The sequence below is a fragment of the Hyperolius riggenbachi genome, chromosome 4 (genome assembly GCF_040937935.1).
Source record: "Hyperolius riggenbachi isolate aHypRig1 chromosome 4, aHypRig1.pri, whole genome shotgun sequence".
NCBI lineage: Eukaryota > Metazoa > Chordata > Amphibia > Anura > Hyperoliidae > Hyperolius > Hyperolius riggenbachi.
The window spans coordinates 69347343-69371569 of record NC_090649.1 but is presented as its reverse complement, the minus strand read 5'-3'; the positions used below and the strand labels follow the sequence as shown (position 1 = coordinate 69371569).

The 24227-nt window shown below is 45.6% G+C and overlaps 1 protein-coding gene across 7 annotated transcripts in view; it reads right to left on the bottom strand.

The window, feature by feature from the left end:
• TDRD6 (tudor domain containing 6) overlaps nt 1-24227 on the bottom strand; it is a 65842-nt gene that overhangs the window by 36158 nt on the left and 5457 nt on the right. For 5 of the 7 annotated variants that reach the window (XM_068280184.1, XM_068280185.1, XM_068280189.1 and 2 more), the window contains exons 2-3: nt 15553-15651; nt 1192-1272 (exon numbers count right to left, since the gene is read on the bottom strand). In XM_068280184.1, the coding sequence (XP_068136285.1) occupies nt 1192-1272; nt 15553-15651 (180 nt within the window). The remainder of the gene's footprint in view (nt 1-1191; nt 1273-15552; nt 15652-24227) is intronic. The other 2 variants (XM_068280187.1, XM_068280186.1) reach the window with 2 other exon arrangements.

Here is a 24227-nt window from a genome sequence, read left to right as displayed (position 1 = left end):
AGTACCAACGCGCACTAACGCATACAATACTTTGCTAACTGTGTGAAGATCAGATCTCTCTATCGGGGTTCAAGTGAGTGTTGGACTGGAATTTGTCGAGTAAGGACAAGTTAACCTCTCTGTGACCGCCCAACACAGATGGGCAGCCGCAGAGTGTCTCTCCTGGGACCACCTAGCACCGATTGGCGTCATGGCGGTTCATGCAAGATTAGCAGGGAATGAGTGCTTGCACGACTTCCCTGCGGGGGGACACAAGAGGCCGCTGCAAACTGCCTGCCGCAATAGGAGCTGGCAGGCTGAGAAAATAAAAAATGCTACTACCTCCTGGGTTAAAACAGTCTTATATGCCAGAATATACAGTATTTATGTTAACAATGCTGCAATCTAGCGCAGCGCTGTACGGGGACATATCTGTCACTTAACTGTCCCTAGCAACGGCTCCCAACATGATCCCATACTTAGGATGATGGCCATTTATGGGTACTGTATTGTAACTATCACATTCTAGCACCAATTTAGGGCGGAAGGTGAAATCAAACAACAGGATGGTGGAGCATCCGGCTAAAAGAGCCTGGGGAGAACACTGCACATCAAAAAGTTTTTCCTCCAGGCGTGCTTGCTCCACACAACTGGATATGCTGCATGGTGGAACTGCCTGTTTTTGAAGCCCCCGACATGATGCCAGGAGGCAGGCCCGTTTCTAGGGCCGTGCGGGCACCCTGGGCGCCGAAGGAGTTGTGGGCACTGTAATTGAGGGGGAGGCGCAGCCGCGAGCCCGACCTCTCCCTTACTTCCTCTCCGCGGGCCGCCGTGCTCCCCCCTCCGAGTGTGACTGCAGGGAAGGGAAGCGCTGTGTACAGAGCGCAACTCACCTCCCTGGTTCCAATCGCCGCCGGCTATAGCTGGCTACCTATACTGAGTGCAACTAGACCTGGCTAACCTATACTGCGGGCATGTATACCTGGCTCTGCAGGGGGACGCAATTTTAACACCCTCGCCCTGGGTGCATTTTAGCCTAGAAACTGCCCTGCCAGGAGGTACTGTACTTGCAGGCGTGAACTGACTTCTAAATCTATGCCCCACAGAAGCCTAGGACTGCACATGCTGCGCAGACTGTGCTACAATCAATACTATGCATCCAACACTACAGTAAACCCAGCTATAGTCAGAAAGAATGGATCTCAAATGTACCTTCTTCTGCGGCAGATTCTTCAAAATCTTTTTGTGGTGCATCAACAGTGTCACTTTCCAGCCGCTCAATGTTGTATAAATCTAAATACAACACAGCATCGAATGTAACAGACAACTTATTTCAGAAGGTGCAGAACACATTTTACAAAAGGTGGCTAGAATCTTTTTGGCCTTCTTAAAGAAAACCTGAAGTGAAAATAAACTTATGAAATAATGAATTGTATGTGTAGTACAGCTAAGGAATAGAACATTAGAAGCAAAGAAAAGATTTTCATATTGTTTTCCAGTACAGGAAGAGTTAAAAAAAACCAATGTGTTATCAATGCAAAAGAGCTTCTTTGAGCTATTTGACCCAACCTGGGTCGAATACAGTCCTGTTTTCTGAAGCACTTAAAGGACCACTATCGCTAAAATCGCAAAATTTCAAATACATATAAACTCACACATAGAAGTACGTTTCTTCCAGACTATAAGGAGCCATAAATTACTTTTCTCCTATGTTGCTGTCACTTACAGTAAGTAGTAGAAATCTGACAGAACCGGCAGGTTTTTGACTAGTCCATCTCTTCATGGGGGATTCTCAGGGTTTTGTTTATTTTCAAAAGTACTTAGTGAATGGCAGTTTACTGCCAAAAAAGAAACCAGCATCATTGCATAAATCTTTTTCAGGGAGGGTCTTTATATAGAATAAGAGCCTTGCTGAGAATCCCCCATGAAGAGATGGACTAGTCCAAAACCTGTCAGTTCTGTCAGATTTCTACTACCTTCTGTAAGTGACAGCAACATAGGAGAAAAGTAATTTATAGCTCATTTTACTCTGGAAGAAAATTACTTTGTATACAGTGATGTGAAAAATTATTTGCCCCCTTCCTGATTTCTTATTCTTTTGCACGTTTGTCACACTTAAATGTTTCTGCTCATCAAAAACCGTTAACTATTAGTCAAAGATAACATAATTGAACACAAAATGCAGTTTTAAATGATGGTTTTTATTATTTAGTGAGAAAAAAAAAAAACTCCAAATCTACATGGCCCTGTGTGAAAAAGAAATTGCCCCCTGAACCTAATAACTGGTTGGGCCACCCTTAGAAGCAATAACTGCAATCAAGCGTTTGCGATAACTTTCAACAAGTCTTTTACAGCGCTCTGGAGGAATTTTGGCCCACTCATCTTTGCAGAATTGTTGTAATTCAGCTTTATCTGAGGGTTTTCTAGCATGAACCGCCTTTTTAAGGTCATGCCACAACATCTCAATAGGATTCAGGTCAGGACTTTGACTAGGCCACTCCAAAGTCTTCATTTTGTTTTTCTTCAGCCATTCAGAGGTGGATTTGCTGGTGTGTTTTGGGTCATTGTCCTGCTGCAGCACCCAAGATCGCTTCAGCTTGAGTTGACGAACAGATGGCCGGACATTCTCCTTCAGGATTTTTTGGTAGACAGTAGAATTCATGGTTCCATCTATCACAGCAAGCCTTCCAGGTCCTGAAGCAGCAAAACAACCCCAGACCATCACACTACCACCACCATATGTTACTGTTGGTATGATGTTCTTTTGCTGAAATGCTGTGTTACTTTCACGCCAGATGTAACGGGACACGCACCTTCCAAAAAGTTAAACTTTTGTCTCGTTGGTCCACAAGGTATTTTCCCAAAAGTCTTGGCAATCATTGAGATTTTTTTAGCAAAATTGAGACGAGCCTTAATAAGAATCTGTACTCTAATATTCTTACACTAAAAAGCATACCATTCTATTCCTTATTTTCTCCTGTGCCCCTCTGTGCTGTTTCTGCTATTCTCTGCTGCAATTCTGGCTTGTAATTAACAGTTTTAGGCAGTGTTTACAAACAAACTAACCAGCTTGTGATAGGCTCACATAAACAGAGTGTGTGAGTCATACAGAGTGTGCAGGGGGCCTGCAGAGGGTGTGTATCGCTTCTATCCAATCACAAGCAGCCCTGCACATTCCACACATTCAAGCCTTAGCCCGACAGACACGAAGGAGGAAAGGAGATAAGATTTATTACAAGAGACAGTGCAATTAGGAAAGGCTGCAGTAAGCCAGAGCACATTAGAACAGGCATAGGAACTTATAGGATAGAAGAACTAAGGCTGTAAAATTTGTTACAGAGTCTCTTTAATGTTCTTTTTGCTTAAAAGAGGTTTGCGTCTTGGATATCTGCCATGCACGCCGTTTTTGCCCAGGTCTCTTTCTTATGGTGGAGTCGTGAACACTGACCTTAATTGAGGCAAGTGAGGCCTGTAGTTCTTTAGATGTTGTCTTGGGGTCATTGTGGCCTCTCGGATGAGTTTTCTCTGCGCTCTTGGGGTAATTTTGGTCGGCCGGCCACTCCTGGGAAGGTTCATCGCTGTTCCACGTTTTTGCCATTTGTGGATAATGGCTCTCACTCTGGTTCGCTGGAGTCCCAAAGCTTTAGAAATGGCTTTATAACCTTTATCAGACTGATAGATCTCAATTACTTTTGTTCTCATTTGTTCCTGAATTTCTTTGGATCTTGGCATGATGTCTAGCTTTTGAGGTGCTTTTGGTCTACTGTTCTGTGTCAGATAGCTCCTATTTAAAGAGGAGCTGTTAGGTATAAGGTCTCAGAGAAAAAAAAACACATATATCAGTAGCTAAATATTGGCTGTACTTACATTACATATGCATTTCACTGTCCACGTTTGGATTTCACAGAATTTTTATATAGTATTTGCAGAGAATGATGCTCCTGACAGCTCATGACAGGCTCCATGTTTGTCTGTCTCCTATGAAGCCAATTGTGTCGTCATGTCCTCCCGGCTTCCTGATGATTCGACTAAAACAAAAAGATCCTAATGGTTCATGATCCGGACAACACCACTGTGCAGTGAATATTAATTAGCCATGTGGCTAGGAACAATAGCGGACTCATGCAGTATACTCTAACGGAACATATGCCGTGATTTTTCAGTGCTGTGAGCTGGGCTGAGTTACAAGCACACATCAAAGGTAAGAGAGATTTTTTAACTTCAGTATTGCCTTTTTGGCTTCCTTCTAAACTGTTTAACACAGGAGAATAGAGGTTTAAATTAGCTTTTGCAGCCTGACAGTTACTCTTTAAGTGATTTCTTGATTGAAACAGGTGTAGCAGTAATCAGGCCAGGGGGTGACTACAGAAATTGAACTCAGGTGTGATAAACCACTGTTAAGTTATTTTTTAACAAGGGGGGGCAATCACTTTTCACACAGGGCCATGTAGATTTGGAGTTTTTTTCCTCACTAAATAATAAAAACCATCATTTAAAACTGCATTTTGTGTTCAATTATGTTATCTTTGACTAATAGTTAAAGGTTTCTGCTCATCAAAAACCATTAAGTGTGACAAACATGCAAAAGAATAAGAAATCAGGAAGGGGGCAAATAGTTTTTCACATCACTGTATGTTTATACACATTTTAAATTTTACAATTGGTCCTTTAAAACAGCCACGAAAAAAGTGAGAGATAGCGTGAGATAAGGTTTTACTGCAGGAAAGTTCAAAGGGTCATTATTTCTTTTGTTTATAACATAAAAAAGACAGAGTGTAGTTTTATAACTGTGACAGTATGATGCAAGGTTATAAAAAAAATAAAATAAAAAAAGCTATATAACTGAAAATAAAATATGAGACTTTTTTCTTGGCTACTAATGTTTTATTCTTTATCTGTACTACACATACAATTCATTATATAATACGTTTTGTACACTTCAAGTTTGCTTTAAAGCGGACCCGTTGTGACAGATTGAGATTTAAATGGTACAGAATGCGCTGGTCCTACTAAGACCAAGTCAGAGGTCCCTTTGTATTTTTTTTTCTACATTGCAAAAGGTTAAACAGTAGCATTTTTATCTATGCCCAGATCTCCTAAAGGAAAATTGAAGACAAAAAACTGCCTGTCTGAGGAACTATTGCTGTTAAGGGCTCATTACTTTGGTTCTGCAGCTGAATGGAACACATTTTACATCATACTGTCATGGTTGCCATTCCGTCTAAAGCTACGTACACACATACGATTGTTCGTTGTGAACGACAAACTAACTTTTAATTGACGAAAGAACGACCTAAGTTAGCTTTTAGTTTCAAAGGCATTTTATTGACATATTCAGTTAGTTACAGAATCGCTATTCAGAAGCCCTTGATAAGGGGCGTTGCATAACATAACATAAGCAATCATAAAAAGGAAATTGGTAACACAGTCTACTCAAAACGAGAGTAGCAAAATGTCAGCTAAACGTTATTGGTTAGTTACAGGCAGATGAAGTAAGGTTGTTATCCGGGTGGGAACATAGGACAATCAGCAGTATCACATAATGTTGCTCAAAAGTAAGGGCACAAGAGCGAAGGCCCAGTGTATGGGAGCAGGAGAGCCAAGGCTGCCAGGTTCTAGTAAAGGCATTTGTGGTATCATTGATTATGGCTAAAGTTCGTTCAGAAATTAATATGTCAGTGATGATGTGATCAGTAAGATCTATCGATAATGTTGGTTGCCTCCATTGACGTGCAATGTGGATTCTGGCAGCCTTGGCTATATGTTGCGAGAGCCTGTGTTGGGGGTAATTCCATCCAAAAGGTTTGTCTCCCAGAAGTAGAAGCAAGGGGTCTGGTGAAAGAGACTTTTCTACGGCCGTGCTCAAAATAGAAGTGATTTGGTCCCAATATCTTTTTACAATGGGGCAGAACCACCAGATATGATCAATAGTTCCAGGCAAACCGCAACCTCTAAAACATAGGGGGGAGTTGGTCTGCGATATTGCATGCATTTTAATGGGGGTTATATAGGTTCTGTGCAGTATTTTATAGTTGGTTTCGATATGAGAAAAATAGCTGCTGCCTTTTGTAAGTGTTAAGCAGCATTTAGACCAAGTAGTGCCCAAGTCCCTTTCCCATTGAAGCATTGTACGGGTGTTTGTGAATTCCGTTGGCTGAGAGAGCAGGTCAGTAAATATAGGAGATAAGGCCTCCTTCTAGAGGGTGTAGGGCGCACCAGGCTTCATACGTGGTCCTGGGTGGGAATGTGACATTGCCTGGGCAAATTGATTTTATGAAATGATAGATTTGGATGGCATGAACATATTCGAAAGGTGGGAAGGAAGTAGTCTCTTTAAATTGGGTCCAAGTGGGTAAATTATTTACTAAGAAGTTTTTAAGAACAATAAATCCCTTTTCTCTCCACCATTTGAATGCCCCTTGTTCTAGACCAGGGGGAAAATTGGGGTTGCCAAATAGAGGGGTCTGGAGGGGGGGTATCTGACTGTAGCCCCTTTTGAATTTTAAGTCTATTCCAAATCATTATGGAATGTGCTGTTAGCGGAGACAATTTTTGGTATTTGGATGGGGATATGCGAGACGACCATTGCAGAGCGTGAAAAGTGACAGGTTGTAGTAAGCCGTTTTCTATTTCGGCCCATAAGGAGGGATTATTCTCAGCATGTATCTGGGCAATTTGTGCTATTTGAGAGGCTTAGTAATAGCTAAATAAGTCTGGGACTCCCATTCCACTCCTGCTTCTGTTCATATACATTGTTTTTTGATTTATCCTAGCACGTTTGTTATTTGTTATGAATTTGAAAATGGAGAGCTGCAGATCTTTAAGAGAGGCTTTGGTTACTAGGACTGGTAGTGTCCTGAACAGATATAGGAGATGAGGAAGAAGAGTCATTCTAACCGCCTGGACTCTCCCAGTCCAAGACAAAGTGGGTGAATTCCATTTTAACAGATCCTGCTTTAAGGAAGCCAGCGTTGGTTTATAGTTTAAATTAAATAGCTCTTTGGGATTAGCTGAAATTTTAACTCCAAGATATGTAATATATTTGTTTTGTAGTAAGAGGTCCAGGGAGGAGGTAATAGCAGCAGCCTGTGTTTTAGTTAAGTTAGCGAAGATTACCTCAGATTTGGCGATGTTAAAGGGAAGGTTCAAGCAAAATAAAAAATAAAAATAAAAAAAGAGTTTCACTTACCTGGGGCTTCTACCAGCCCCATGCAGCCATTCTGTGCCCTCGTAGTCACTCACTGCTGCTCCAGCCCCGCGCTGGCAGCTTTCTGACCTCGGAGGTCGGCGGGACGCATTGCGTACATTTTTACGCATTCCCGCTAGTGCAGGAACATCAACACATACATTTTTACGCGTTACTGGTTCAATGCGTAAATTTTTACGCATTGAACCAGTAATGCGTAAAAATGTATGTGTTGATGTTCCTGCACTAGCGGGAATGCGTAAAAATGTACGCAATGCGTCCCGCCGACCTCCGAGGTCGGCAAGCTGCCAGCGGAGGACTGGAGCAGCAGTGAGTGACTACGAGGGCATAGGATGGCTGCATGGGGCTGGGAGAAGCCCCAGGTAAGTGAAACTCATTTTTTTATTTTGCTTGGACATTCCCTTTAAGGGAAAGACCTGAAACACCGCCAAATATTTTCATTAAGTCTATTAAATTAGGCAGGGATGTATGGGGGGGATGTGAGGGTAAGGAGTAGGTCGGCTGCGAACAGGTTGGCTTTATAGTTGGTCCCTGCAACTGTTATTCCTTGAATGTCAGGTGAAGCGCGTATTTTGGCTGCTAGCGGTTCTACAGTTAAGGCAAAAAGGGCGGGTGACAGTGGGCAGCCTTGTCGTGTTCCCCTTTGGATAGGGATTGTTGTTGGTTTGTTAGTGGGTAGCTTTAGTTGGGCTGCGGGAGTGAAGTATAGGGTTTGTATAGCTTTTAGAAAGGAGCCTCCTATTCCCACTTTTTGGAGAGCCTGCAGCATGTATGGCCAGTCGATTGTGTCAAAGGCCTTCTCCATGTCGAGCGAGACCAGAGCTATGGGAAGCTTATTGGAAGTGGCGACATGGAGAAGGTCCACGACTTTTCTGACGTTGTCAGAGGCCTGCCGTTGGAGGATGAACCCCACTTGATATCTGTGAATTAATGGGCCCAAAACCTTATTAAGCCTTGACACTAGGATTGATGTAAATAGTTTATAGTCTAGGTTGAGCAATGAGATGGGCCTGTAATTTTTAATATCTAGAGGGTCCCTTTTTGGCTTGGGGATCACTGCAATAGTGGATTGTAAAAACTCAGGGGCCAATGATTTACCCTTCAAGATAGCATTAAATAGTTTGATGAGATAGGGAGTCAGGGTTTTCTTAAATTTTTTTATAATATATGGCCGAAAAGCCATCTGGCCCGGGGGCCTTACCTTGTTTCAGGTGTTTGATAGCCAGTTGGACTTCCAATTCTGAAATTGGCAGGTTTAGGGCTAGAGCTTTCTCAGGGCGAAGGTATGGGGTTCTCAGATCATTTAAAAACTCCGAAGGATGGGATGATTGTTCGTTATTTTTCGCTGCATATAAAGATTGATAATAGTCTGCGAACTCTGTGTATTTTTAGTGAGTCCGAAGTGATGGCTCCTGTTTTAGTTCTAATTTGAATAACTTTGTTTAAAGATTGGGTCTGGCGTAATTTTCTGGCAAGCCATGTGCTGGGCTTGTTGTATTGGGCATATACCTTCGATCTCGTCCAACGGATCGCCTTTTTAGTGCGATTTGATAGTATAATGTTTATTTGTGATTGGGTGGACTCTGTTTTTGGCGGTATCTAGAAGGTTGGTGTGTATGGGCTAGGCGAAGTTGAGCTAATCTGTGTTCTAGTGCACGTTGGTTTTTCTGTCATAGATTTTTTGCGTTGTGAGGCATTTATTTTATTTTTAATTTTATTTTAATTATCTGACCCCCTAATTGTGGGTTTGTGGGCTAGCCACAGTATGTCTGGTCTAATGTCAGTGGTGTCATTTAATCTGAAGTATTCTGTGAGGTGCTCTTCTAGGTCAAGAACTATTTCACCATCTGCAAGCAGGCTCTCACTTAATCTCCACCTGGGACGAGTTAGGGGAGTAGTCAGGGAGGCGCAAGCTGTCCAAACAATGTCATGGTCCGACCATGCACTAATAATGTGAACGTTAAATTAGGTATCAGTGGAGTAGATAGGAGAATCATGTCTATTCTGGAGCAGGTATGATGGGAGCGAGAGTAAAAGGTATATCCACGTGCAAGGGGATTATGTTCTCTCCAGGTATCTATAAGATGAGCTGAGGTTAGAAGTTTATTTAGTGAAGTAGATTGATGCTTTTGTTTTGGGGATGGTGTGGTATGTGATCTGTCCAGTGAAGGATTTAGGACTATATTAAAGTCACCTGCCCAGATTATAGAGATGTTAGGGTATTCTTCTAGTAATTTCAAGATTTCTCTTAGGGGGGTTAGGTGGGATTCCGGGGGTGCATATAGGTTAATTATGCATACCTGGAGGGATTGTATTGCCCCAAAGAGAGCTACATAGCAGCCAGCTGAATCCGTTATACATTTATCTAGAACGAATGGTAGAGAGTTGTGTAGCAGGGTTACCACACCTCTATGTTTTGTATCCGCAGAGGAGACAAAGAATCTTTGATAATTTTTATGATAGTATTTAGGAGTTGCCCACTTTGTAAAATGCGTCTTCTGAAGGCAGATTATATCTGGGGAACATTTTTGATAATCAATGAATGCTTTTCGCCTCTTTTGCGGCGAATTGAGGCCCTTAGTGTTATGAGATATAATATTAATCAAGGACATTGGTCCGGGATATTTTGAAGTTGCTTTGATAAGCAGTGAAATGTTACCTGTGTCTTGGAGATTACCCTGTCTCCTCCCGGATACTTTTGAATGCGCGTACCAACCAATATAGTAGTGAGAAAAAAGTTACATAAAACAGTGTTCTCCCCGGGACTAATCAAGTGGGCGGGCCGCCCGGCTGGTTTTGAAACCCCGCCCGCCTGTTTTGAACCCTTAAGGCATCATTTTTTCATAGTATTTTAATCTGCGCGTCGATCCTCCAGAAAAATGGCGGCCCCGCAGCCTGGAACACTTTTTAGTGTAGTAAGCTCCTCTTCCAGTCTCGCAGTGATGCGTGAACTGGGCGGGATTAGTCAGCGTCCCCCACCAATCAAGGCGCGTCTGTATCCCCCACCGGCCAATAGAAAGCTGCCTCGCTACGGACTCGCTCGCGGTGGTTGGCTTGGCACGCATGCCGCTTGCTGGCAGAGGAGGATGGAGGAATCTGGGCAATCAGCAGGGCTTTGGAGGAATCCGGGCTATCAGTGTACTGCAGCCTGCCTGCCTGTCATCGGGTGCAGAAGCTGGGGGAGACCTTCGGGAAGCAGCGGAGGATTTCACAGCATACAATGTGAGGAGCAACCTGCTGCCATGCTAACCAAGAGGGAGGAGGGGACCTACCTACAAACTCACACACCCCACTAGCCACCAGACTGACCTACTTTGCCACCACCCACCCCACTAGCCACCAGCTTGACTTTCTTTGCCCCCCCACCAACCCCACTAGCCACCAGCCTGAACTACTTAGCCTCCCACCCACTCCACTAGCCACCAGCCTGAATTACTTTGCTACCCACCACCCCACTAGCCACCAGCCTGAACTACTTTGCCACCCACCCACCCACCCACCCCACTAGCCTCCAGCCTGACCTACTTTGCCTCCCACCCACCCCACTAGCCACCAGCCTGACCTACTTTGACACCCACCCACCCCACTAGCCACCAGCCTGACCTACTTTGCCACCCACCCCACTAGCCACCAGCCTGACCTACTTTGCCACCCACCCCACTAGCCACCAGCCTGACCTACTTTGCCACCCACCCACCCCACTAGCCTGACCTACTTTGCCATCCTCCCACCCCACTAGCCACCATTCTTACCTACTTTGCCACCCACCCCACTAGCCACCAGCCTGACCTACTTTGCCACCCACCCCACTAGCCACCAGCCTGACCTACTTTGCCACCCACCCACCCCACTAGCCTGACCTACTTTGCCACCCTCCCACCCCACCATTCTGACCTATTTTGCCACCCACCCACCCCACTAGCCTGACCTACTTTGCCACCCTCCCACCCCACTAGCCACCAGCCTGACCTACTTTGCCACCCACCCCACTAGCCACCAGTCTGAATTACTTTGCTACCCACCACCCCACTAGCCACCAACCTGAACTACTTTGCCACCCACCCACCCCACTAGCCACCAGCCTGAACTACTTTGCTACCCACCACCCCACTAGCCTCCAGCCTTACCTACTTTGCCATCCTCCCCACTAGCCACCAGTCTGACCTACTTTGCCACTCACCCACCCCACTAGCCTGACCTTCTTTGCCACCCACCCCACTAGCCTCCAGCCTGACCTAATTTGCCATCCACCCACCCCACTAGCCGCCAGCCTTACCTACTTTGCCACCCACCCCACGAACAACCAGCCTGACCTACCTACCTACCCATACCACTAGGTAGCAGCCTTGCATACCTACCTACCCCACTAGCGGGCAGCCTGACCTACCTAACAGACTAGCCCACTCCACTAGCCATCAGCCTGACCTACATTTGACATTGGGGTAATCGTTTCTGCATTTAACATTTTTTATAATGATTTATGGATTGGACATTTTGAGTAATGGTTTATGGATTGGACATTTTGAGTAATGGTTTCTGGATTTTATATGTGGCATAATGTCTGTTCTATTGTGTCTGATTCTGATTCTTGCTAGTACTGAGTTAGACCCCTTTTTGCTTTCAGAACCACCTTCATTCTTTGAGACATTCCTCAGATTTCTGTCATATTGGCATGATCGCATCATGAGACCACCACATCTTGAGGGAAACGCTACGCTGCATTGTTGTGTGGGTGTGTGTATGTGTGTGTGTTTTGTGGGGGAAATGCAACCTTCTTATATACCGGTATGTGTTTTTGGGGAAAGCCGGTGTAATTACTTTTATGGACAATTTGCCTGTGTTTTGGGGAAAAAAAATTAGGGCCCTTTTGCATTACATTGCTACATCACAGTTAGCTACACCCTGTCATGAGCACGCCCATTTTCTGACACATCATGGCCACGCCCATTTAATGCCACCCAGTTACTTTTTCATGCCACCCGGCTGGAAAAAAATTCTGGGGAGAACACTGAACAAGATATATATAAAATTATATAATTAATAAGCTTAGCCAACATGGCTCATTGTGAGCCGTGAGATGTTCGAGAACATCCTGGGGGGACAAATATCCCTTAAGTATGAAGTGGGTTGCCAGCAATAAAACAAAGCCGGCAGCACAGTTCATAATGGTGAGGCAGCACTTGAACACTCAGACTTTGTGCCACATCTCGAATAAATTTTCATGTGAAAAGCAAAGCTATACAATTCAATTAACATACCAACGCTGCCACCTAGTGGCTTATTATGATAAACAGTGACATAAAAATGCATAGAACCGAAATAGCTATGATGTTAAAGGTTAACCTTTCCCAACCATGGTTGCAGGACATGCTCTAATAGGTATACTTTTAAGTAGAGGTGCTACAGAGCTGAGTACTAAAGATCCCGGGGTATAATCATTATAGGTGACTTGGAATCGAGTAATAATGAGAGGAACGGCCGTTTCTGATGTGGTCTGTCCCAGTGCAAGGTCAAGCCATAAGCTTCTAACCTTAGGTGACAGGCAAAGGAGATTGTGATGACATGAAGTTCAAAGTTCGTGTTCAAACTCTTGCGTTTGATAGCCTATGGCCTTAAAGGTAACGCGTTGCATCACAAATATCAGAAGTTTATGAAAAAAGCAGTGGCAGTCATATCCGCATAATGGCGAAAACGGTAACGGCCATTTATGCTGACTATTTTTCACCCCAGAAATCTAAGACTTAATGTTTATTCAGTTTCAAACCATAGGTGTACTCACGGGATCTTGTCCATTAATCGGCAAGTGATCTTGTCAGCACCTCTGGTGACCGTGTCTCGGAAAAGTAAAGGGTGTTTGGACACCAACCCAAGGGGGCATGTCGACGGAGATTGCGAGAGGGGTAGTGGGCCCAGCTCAGGCTTGATCCTGAGAAGCACGTAGTCGGCCTCTTTTTGAGGACCAGACTCTCGCTGGACGTGAGGAACGCTGAGGAAGAGGGACCGGAGGCATCGGTTTAGCGGGAATGGACGCAGCCTGTAGGATCTTTTTACCTTCCTCCAGTGTGCGGCACGTGTGGCTGCGGCCATTATGCATGAAGTTGAGGGAGAAGGGGAATCCCCATCTGTACTTGACCGCTGCCTTCTGCAAGGAAAGAGTGATAGGACGAAGAGCCCGTCTGCGCTGTATAGTTGTGGGGGCCAGGTCGGCGAATAGCTGGACCGTGTCGGGAAGATCTGGTAGGTTTGTGAGGTTGCGGGCAGCTTCCAACAACAGGTCCCGGACTTCCTCATGGTGCAGCTTCAGCACGATGTCACGCGGGAGATCTGTATTGCGAGGCTTATAGAGGGCCCTGTGGATCCGGACTATACGGACAGATGGTTGATCCATTTGTGGGAGTAAGGCACTAAACAGCTTGAGTGCCATAGGCTTGAGGTCAGTGACGTTCTCGGGCAGGCCCCTGATGCGAAGGTTAGCTCTTCGATTTCTGTTCTCGGCGTCCTCGAGCCTCAGCTCGAGAGTGTCGATCTTTTCTGCTTGCGCATCAATAAGGGCCTTATCAGTAGCGAGAGTATCAGTAAGGTCGGCGGTTTGTTTTTCTAGGTCGGCGACCCGTCCACCGAGCTCTCTGATCTCCATTTTGATGTCCTTCACTGCGGCCCTCAGCTCGATTCTGAAAACCTTCTGGATTGTTGCAATTAGGCTTCCTTGTGACGCGGAGGGAATTGAGGCTTGTTCCTCCTCATCCTGACCTTCGAAGATATCATTACTGTTGTCGTCTTGGACAGGAGAGGGACTTCGGGATGGCTGCATCGTGTTGTCGCCCATCTTGGATCGAGTGGTCCGGCCCGGCGTGATGGATGGCAGCTGCGTAGGTTGGTTCAGGGAGCTTGTATCGTCTCCAGACTTGTTCTTTTTTGTTCTGGACATGGTCCGATATCCCACCTAGGCGTTTGGCAGCAGTTGGGTAGCTGGAAAATGGCTTATTTTAGCGGTGGCAGTCAGTCTAAAAGCGGAGCAGCGAGGAGTTACATCCGTCCTCTCTAGCGCCGTGCATGCGCCTCCCTAAGTTAGCTTTTAAAGGTGTGTAATGATCTGATTGTTAGAACGAACGTTACATCACGTAAAGCAACTATTGCACTTGCGCATAAAAATGAAAAGTTCTATGGAAAAATAGCAAAATGCGCATGTCAAGCCTAGTACGAATGACCGTTTTCCAACTATGTACTACTTTTGCAAACGATTGTCGTTTGAAAAAATCCGCCAAGCTAGAGCGTTCGTTGTTAACGATCTAGCTCGTCCGTCATTAGACTTAATAGTCGTTGGTTGCTTTTTTTTTTTTAAACGATCGTCGTTTGAAAGGATCGGGGAACAGTCGTTTCAAACGACTATAGTCGCATGTGTGTACGCACCTTAAGAAGCAGTCAGTTCAGCAGGTCCGTCTACAGCACAGGTGTCGAACTCCAGGCCTGGAGAGCCAGATCCATGCCAGTGTTTAAGATGGACTGAGAAACAGGAATGTGTTCTACCCGATGGACCACACCTTTCCTGATTCAAAACCATCAATTAATTTGAGCTGTGTAAAAAAGGTGTGAGGACCTTGGCCCTCGATGGACCGGTTTGACATCCCTGGTCTACAGGCTCCATCAGCTGCCTAGACAGCATCACCCCAACTGCTCAGACTATTAAGTGGCTATATCTTTTTATAAGGTTTCCAAACTGTTTCCTATAGTAGCATCACGTTCCTCACCTATGAGTTGGAGGGATTGGCAAATGGACACCTTCAGGTTAAAGCTGCTGAACAAACAGTTACTGCCGTTCTGCAGTCACATAAGGGGCGAAGGGATCGAAGAGGTTAACCCAGTGTTCTCCCCAGAATTTTTTTCAGGCTGGGTGGCATGGAAAAGTTGCCGGATGTGTGACAGGGAATGCAGGGCCGATGCAGCTCTGCTTACAGCATAGGAGGGGAGGTGAGCTGATGACAGCCAGGTAATCACCAAGATTAGCTGGGTGGCGCACCCGCCTAAAAGAGCCTGGGGAGAACACTGTTAACCTCATAGATGCAAGTATTACACTGAAAAAATAGCTTGCTTAGCAGAAAAAAGTGGTTGCTGCTTTCTGGACGACCCTCGTGATTACCTACAAATACTTATTCAGGCTTTATACATGATCAATTTAAACACCAAGACTCTCTGCAAAAGATTGTCTATGACTTCCAGTACACCATAAATCCAACCCAAGTACTCACAGGGGTAGGTATTTCACATGTTGAGAACACAGGTCCTATCCGAATCATTCAGCTACCCACACACTTCAACTAACCTGAAAAGCAGTATTGGATAGTAGGAAACATCAAAAAATGTAATACCTAAATCACCTTTATCTTTGTCAGCCACAACCTTCCCATTTCCAGGCTCCAAGTTCAGGTTAAGCACAGCTTGCTGCAGGGCAGTGACTGCATACTCTGCTGTTAAAACAAACCAGTAAAAAGACAGCTAGAATGCACAAACTAAATAACACAACAAAATGCAATGCAATGCTACCCTCATGAGCGCATTCTCATACTTACAGAAAGTGTAATTAAGGCAGACTCGAATGACAAATGAAGCAAGAAGGAAATGGAGGATGCCATATTTATTTCTATTTAAAGAGGAACTCCAGTGAAAATAATGTAGTAAAAAAAGTGCTTCATTTTTTACCATAATTATGTATAAATGATTTAGTCAGTGTTTGCTCATTGTAAAATCTTTCCACTCCCCGATTTACATTCTGACATTTATTACATGGTGACATTTTGACTGTGGGCAGGTTATGTAGCTGCTCCTAGCTGTTTTGGCTGTTAGAGACAGCTGTAAACAGCTAATTCCTGTCTGTGAACATTGTTACATTGTGGCAGTTTGCCCAGAGTACCGCGGTACTCAGAGCTTCCTGTGGGAGGGGTTTCAGCACAAAATCAGTCATACAGCGCCCCGATGGTCGGTTTGTGAAAAGCATTATATTTCTCATGTAAAAGGGGGTATCAGCTACTGATTGGGATAAAGTTCAATTCTAGGTTGGAGTTTCTCTTTAACCTCCCCGGCATTCAATTTTCCCAGCATTTCTTTGCAAAAAGTGATAACATTTATTTTTAAAACTTTTTTTTTCCTGTAACTTGCCAAAATGTGTCAAGCAAGGGTCTAGTATACAGTGCAGGAGAGTATTCATGTGTATGCACGTTTACACTGTCCACAGCATGTTTTTATGGATGGACATTTCTGTCCATACCGCTGGGGAGGTTAAGCAATACCAGTTGCCTGGCAATCCTGCTGATCCTCTGCCTCTAATACTTTTAGCCATAGACCCTGAACAAGCATGCAGCAGATCAGGTGTTTCTGACATTGTGAAATCTTATAGAATGTTTCTGATGTTTGAAAGGAAAAGCAACTGGTGTTTAAAAAATAAATAAATATGGCAGCCAGGGCTGTGGAGTCGGTACAAAAATCATTTGACTCCGAGTTTATGGAACCATCAACTCCAGGTACCAAAAATTTCTCTGACTTCACAGCCCTAATGGCAGCCTCCATTTAACTCATTTCAGTTGTCCTTATCCTAAGATATGCCATGGTGTCGATTTATACTTACCGCTGTCTCCCCGCCGCAGCTCACTTGCTCTGCTGTCTCTATAAACGGCAGAGCCCTGTGAGCAGGTCAGGAGCCAATTTTATTGGCTCCTGACGCTGTCTATCAACGTGAGCGGCTACCATTGGCTTACATTGATAGGCAGGGTCAGGAGCAAATGAAAGCGTCTCCTGACCGGCTCAAAGGAACTCTGCCGTCATAGTGGTTGGCCCAGGTTCCCAACGTGCGGTGGTGGCGGCGATTAGTCGGTATTCATCGCTATTCCGACGTTTCTGGTACCATCGGTCTGTGGTCCTTAAGGGGGCAGAGACCGCTGGTACTTAAATGGTTAAACTACGGGTCCTCCATGTCCTCCCTGCGACCACAGATACAGCAATGGGACCCTCTTGAAGTTTGTGGCAGCACTCCTGTCTGAACAAGCATGGCCACAGTGCGCAGGACGCCTTGTGCCTACACTGTACCATTAAGTCTCTAAAGCTCTGTGGAAAATCTGAGACCGATCGGCTCAGTGCAACTGCTAACGATGTCCTGAGTCTGTGCAGTGTGGCTGCACTCAATCCAAGACAGGAGTGCGGAGGTTCCCAGCACTGAATCGGTGAAGGTGGAGGTGAGGGGTGGGAGATTGGGGAAGCCTCTACTGAAATACCCGTTTGGGGCACTCCGACTTCCCTTACGGTACACTTTAGAACGATGCAAACTGCCTGGCTGCGCTGCTGATCCTCTGCCTCTAATACTATTGGCCAAAGACCCTGAACAAGCATGCAATATAGATATTTCACTGAAGTCTGACTAGACTGGCCACATGCTTTCTGATACCCTAAACATCAGCAAGACTGCCAGGCAACTGGTAGTTTTAAAGTAAACAAATACGGCAGCCTCCATATTTCTCTAACTTTAGGTTCCCTTTAAGGTGCACACAAAGAGAAAACAAACATAAGATGAACATTCATTTGCAAATAAAGAACTTAAGGGGCCCATACACCTAGCGATATTCCCTCCGATATACAGCATATTCGATCACTGTGATCAAATCTGCTGTGAAATTGTTGCGCAAACGCTGACAGAACGATCGATTTCCGTCCAGAATCAATCGTTCCCGTCAATTCCTGTCGATCCCTCCGTGCGGAATATTTTGCTCGATCGCCGGAGGGTCAGGAGTGCGTCGATAGCGGCGTTCGAATGCTCGACGACCGACACTAGCGGCAATACATTACCTGTTCCGCCGGCGCGTGTCCCCTGGTCTCCGCTGTCACTTCTCCGTGCTCAGCTCCTCCAGCTTCACTGAACTTCCTGTCCCGGCAGGAAGTTTAAACAGTAGAGCGCACTCTACTGTTTAAACTTTCCCGGCAGGAAGTTCAGTGAAGCTGGAGGAGCCGAGCACGGAGGAGAAGACAGCGGAGACCGGGGGACACGCGCCGGCCGGATGTATGATGGGGGAAGTTGGCGGCGGCAGCTTCACAGATTGTGATCGGTTTCATGCTGAAATCGATTCACAATCTGTTTGCAGTAAAGGCAGCCATATGATCCCTCTCTGATCAGATTCGATCAGAGAGGGATCTGTTGGTCCGATCTGATGGCAAATCGACCAGTGTATGGCCACCTTAACCCTTATTCTTAAAAGACACCTGAACTGAGCGTGCTTGGAAGAACAAAGAGAAATCGAGAGCCCAATATGGTGTAGTATTGTTAAGTTGGTTGTGGTTTAAAGCAAAATATTAAGATATACTCACAAACATGGGTTACCCATAGGCAACCACTTCAAATGCAGGTGGGGAGTATTAGAACCTGACCCCACTCAGGTTATTAAGATGTCGCTCTCTGTAGATAGGAAACGGGGTAGCACCCCTCCACCGAGGGTGGAATCAAGATTTCAGCAAGGCTTGGTGTACAGAGGCGCCAGAGTAGAATAAAAATGTTTAAAAACCGTCTAAAAGAGGGGGATGTTCAGGTGGACTTACCTCCCTCAAAAATATAGAACTCAATTGAGTCACAATATATCAATACAAAAAAACGTTTTATTTAACTCCACTTAGTGCAACGCGTTTCGCAGGTGTGGTCCTGCTTCATCAGGCAAACAGGAGTATAACTCAATGGGTCTAGATGCAGAATCTGCAGTGTGTATACTTCCTGATTCATGGAAGCAGACATATTGCTGACACACTGTGCTTTCAAATGAGCTTATCAGGCATCTCATTCATGTGACACAGAGAAGAGATGAAATTACAACTTGTGATTAGATACAAATGAGGGGGAATTAAACAGACTAAACTCTCTAAATACATACAGGGTGCATTTCTCTGTTTTCCTTCTGTCCTGTGCAAAAGTTCCAGTATTAAAGTACAATTGAAGTGAGAAGAATATGGAGGATGCCATATTTATTTCCCTTTAAACAATACCAGTTGCCTGGCAGCCCTGCTGATCCTATTTGGCTGCAGTAGTGACTGAACAACACCAGAAACAAGCTTGTCAAATCTGACAATAATACCAGAAACACCGGATCTGCTGCATGCTAGTTCAGGTTCTATGGCAAAATGTATTAGAGGCAAAGTATCAGCTGGGCAGCCAGGCAACTGGTATTGCTTAAAAGGAAATAAACATGGCAGCCTCCATATCCCTCTCGTTACAGTGGTCCTTTGCAGGGGTCCCCAACCCCCAGTCTGCGGCCCACTTCCGGTCCGTGGGGCGTTTGAAGGTCTGTCCTCTCAACCCCTGTCCTCTCGCGGGTCTGTCCTCTCAACCCCTGCTGTTATCTTAGCTGGTGGCCGCTTCCTTATATTCCCCTCTCCTCCGTGTTATTTTGATTCACAGCAGCATGTCTCCCGGCTGCTGTGATGAGGCAGAAGCAGGAAAGCGGTACCCCTGGCAACAGCGATGGCCGCTACAGGAAGCCACTCTCCTGCATCTGCCTCATCACAGCAGCCTGTGAATCAAAATAACACGCAGGAGAGGGGAATATAAGGAAGCAGCCGCCAGCTAAGGTAACAGCAGTGGCGGCCGTGGGGGAGCCTATACTGGGGCACTAACTACCCATACTGGGCACTATACTAGGCGCTATACTAGCTATACTGGGCCACTACCCACCCATACTGGGCACTATACTAGCTATACTGGGCACTATAATAGCTATACGTGGCGCTATATTGGGGCACTACCTACCCATACTGGGCACTATACTAGCTATACTGGGCACTATACTGGGGCACTACCTACCCATACTGGGCACTATACTAGGCACTATACTAGCTATACTGGGGCACTATCTACCCAAACTGGGCACTAGCTAGCTATACTGGGGCACTACCTACCCATACTGGGCACTATACTACCCATACTGGGGTACTATACTAGCTATACTGGGGTAACTATGCTAGCTATGCCACTGCACCCCAGCGCCCCCCCCCCCCAGTAACCCGCTGCGCACGAGACTGTCCACTATCACAGCCACCCCCCGGGGAAAAATTTGGTCGGAAAGCGGTCCCCGGGCCGGAAAAGGTTGAGGACCCCTGCTTTAGAGGACGTCCAAGGCGAGTAGAGTAAAAGATTTCACTCACCTGGGGGTTCTTCCAGCCCATATCAGCCATCTCGTGCCCTCGCCGCAGCCCCGGTCCTCCATGTTGTCCCGCTGGCCGCCTGTGAACATCACGACCCCGCCAGTGGGTTGGGTCTTCTGGACCTGCATTCCTTTCCCTTGAGTCCACATCATCTGCCATGTACTGCACCTGTACACAACTACTGCGCACAGTACATGGCAGATGACCTGGACGTGAGGGGATGGAATGCACGTGCAGGCGCAGAAGACCCAACCCGTTGGCGGGGTTGTGATGTTCAGAGGCGGCAAGCGGAGGAACGGGCTGTGGCGAGAGCACGAGACGACTGATATGGGCTGGAATAAGCCCCAGGTGAGTAAAATCTATTTTACCCTACTCACCTCGGAAGTCCTTTAAACAATACCTGGCATTTTGCTGAATTCTTTGGCTGCAGTAGTGTCTGGATCACACACTTCAAAAAGCATGTGGCATGATCGGCATAAATCTTTTCCCTTTCTCAAACAGATCATCAGAGAGGTCTGCATGGCTGATATTGTGGTGAAACCCCTTCCACAGTGTGATGTCAGGACCACGGTTCTGATAGTTTCCTGTCTGTGAGTGTGAACCTCACTGCATTGTAGGAAATAACAGCTGTTTACTCGCCCTGCCGTCGGTATGATAGCAAAGCTCCTTGAGCAGGGCAGGAGCTGATGTCATTGGCTCCTGACACCATGAGCCACAAGGTCAGGCATTGGCTCCTGATCGGCTCAGCAGCAGAGAGTCAGCTTCAGCGACGGGAGAGCGGCACAATCGGCGGTAGCGGCTGGTCCTTGTCTTGTGGTGTCGGTAGGCCCCCGTTTGTTGTACCAGCGGTCTGTGCTCCTTAAAGGGTCAGAGACTGCTGATACCAAAGTGGTTAAAGAGAAACCGTAACCAAGAATTTAACTTCATCCCAATCAGTAGCTGATACCCCCTTTTCGGTGAGAAGTCTTTTCCTTATTCTCAAAGAGATCATTAGGGGGTTCTGTATGGCTGATATTGTGGTGAAACCCCTCCCACAGTGTGATGTCTCCTTCCACTGACATCACCTGCCAGCAGTAAAAATGTCACCATGTGATAAAAGTCAGAATGTAAATCCGGGAGAGGAAAGATTTTACAATGGGCAAACACTGACTAAATCATTTATACATAATTATTGTAAAAATGAAGTACTTCTTTTATTACATTATTTTCACTGGAGTTCCTTTTCAACAGTAGATAAGTTCACAAGCAAGAGCCAGTTCACAAGCAAGTGTACAGAAAAGCATTTAGCAGCTTCTAATGGCCATTGTCGTTTTTCACCCCCGCAGGGGGACACAGATATTTGGCGGTAAGTGACCCTGGAAGCAGCGGCTGGAGTGGGGGGGGGGAAATCAGTATCGGAAAACCAGCACTAGTTCAAACAACGGTATGGTTACTGCCAATTCACTTGAATATTGTACGTATGTATAGATAGCGCTTATGCCTCCTTTGAAATTGAGGAGACAACCCAGTATTTGGAGTGATCGAAGGGATTTCAAAAAGCGCTTCATGCCCAATCTTAAGGTGGCCATACACTTATAGATTTGCATCAGATAAGATTTCTGTCAGATGCATGTCAAGTCGAATCTGATGTGTGCCACCACTGCCACACACTAGGAACAGATTTCCAATAGATTTCAGAATGAAATCTATCTAAATGCATTATTGGACCTTTTGATCCAATGCAACCTATGGGCCATCGACTTGCTGCCAGCAGCAGATCGACCTAGCTCTTCCATCCTGTCAGATAGGTCAAATCAATCTAAATCGGCCACAAATCGATCGATTGATAAATTTGAAAGAATCGACCAGTGTATAGGGACCTAACAGTGGACACTGCAATTGGGTGAGTTTTCTCCCTCACGGGGTGATCGTGGTGGAGTTTTAAAGGAGGCTGAAGCGCTATCTATACATACATACATACATACATACAATACTGACAATTGGCTTTAACCTGAAGACTTGTGTTGGACTATATTTTGTGTATAGTCTAAATGTGGCCATACACTGGTCGATTTGCTATCAGATTCGACCAACAGATAGATCCCTCTCTGATTGAATCTGATCAGAGAGGGATCGTATGGCTGCCTTTACTGCAAACAGATTGTGAATCAATTTCAGCATGAAACCGATCAATCAGTGGTGGTGCTGCGCCGCACCCCCCCCCCCCCGCATACATTACCTGCTCCGCCGGTACGTGTCCCGGCTGTCACCTTCTCCGCTGGGCTCCGGGTTCCGGCTGGCTTCACTTCTTTCTGTCCGGGGAAGTTTAAACAGTAAGGGGCGCTCTACTGGTTAAACTTCCTGCCGGGACAGGAAGAAGTGAAGCCCGCTGGACTCTGAGCTCAGCGCAGAGACGGAGCAGCGGTGTCCAGGGGACACGCGGCGGCGGAACAGGTAATGTATTGCCGCTGTATTGCGTCGGTCGTCGGGCATTCGAACGCCGCTATTGACGCACTCCCGACCCGCCGGCGATCGAGCAAAATCTTCCGCACGGACGGCTCAATGGGAGAGATTGATTTTGGACGGAAATCAATCGTTTGCGTTACGATTTCAAAGCAGATTCGATTGCAGTGACCGAATCTGCTGTATATCGGCGGGAAAATCGCACAATGCATTGCAGGAGTCTTACAGCCAGTCATGACTAATAAAGGCAAATGCATTGTGGGACTTGTAGTTCCTTAACAGCTGGAGGGCCAAGTTTGCCCATGCCTGGTCTAACTGGAAGTGTATGAACCATAATGAACGCTCTGTATAAGCACGTTCTAGTGCTACACTTTTCACTGGAATTGAATTGTGGCACTCTTAGAAATATGGTTTTAATTCACTTGAATAGGCAACGCTTAAAGTGGATCCGAGATGAACTTTTACTCATTGCATAATTGGGTTCCTTTCCTTTTATAGGGCATTCCTCAAGCCAAATACTTTGTTTTTGTTTTAATACTGGAACTCCCTATAAACTAAACAAACCACGCCCACAGGTTTTCAGAGAGCCAAGGCACTTTCAGACAGTAGCAAGGGCTCATGGGAGCTCAGTCTGGGCAGGAGAAGGGGGAGGTATTACTAGCCAGAGATTTCAAAGGCAGAGGGAAGGAGAGAGGAGTAGGGGGCGATTAGTTTTTTTTGCTCAAGATACAGATAAGCCTGCCTCTGTGTAATGTTTACAAACAATATGGCTGCTGTCATTTTATCACAGGAAGAAATAATCATTTTCTATTAAAGCTGTTTGCAGCTAGATTTGCTGTGTAAACCATCTAAACTTTAGATAAGATAAATAGACAAGTTAGTTTTTCATCTCGGATCCGCTTTAAACGAAGAGCGTCGCAGACGGCAGTAACCGTCCTGCAATTGCCTGTGTGAACCAGCCCTTATGCAAGTTTAGCTTGGAAATGGAACAATACCAATAATACAGCAGATGGTCATTTGGAATAAGCCATTTCCAAGGAGAAAACAATTTAAATTTCATGTAAATATTATGCAGATTCATCTCGGATCAATAAAAATTCACATTAAGTTACTCCGATTGCTCCAATTTCAAACTGTGAATATTTTACATGAAATTTGTCTGCAGGGAGAAATCATTTGGATCTGATTGATCATTCCTAGTCTTATCCAACTGTACTGAACAGTGGGTAAAAAAATAAAAAGCATATGATTAACTGCTTCCAGACATCGCTTACTTTTAAATTTACGCCGCCATGCCTGCCAGGACATAGATTTTGATTAGCTCACCGCTGTATCCCACTCGCCCTGCCATCAGTATGATAGCAGAGCTCCTTGAGCAGGACAGGAGATGATTTCATTGGCTCCCGATATTGGCTCACATTGATCACAAGGT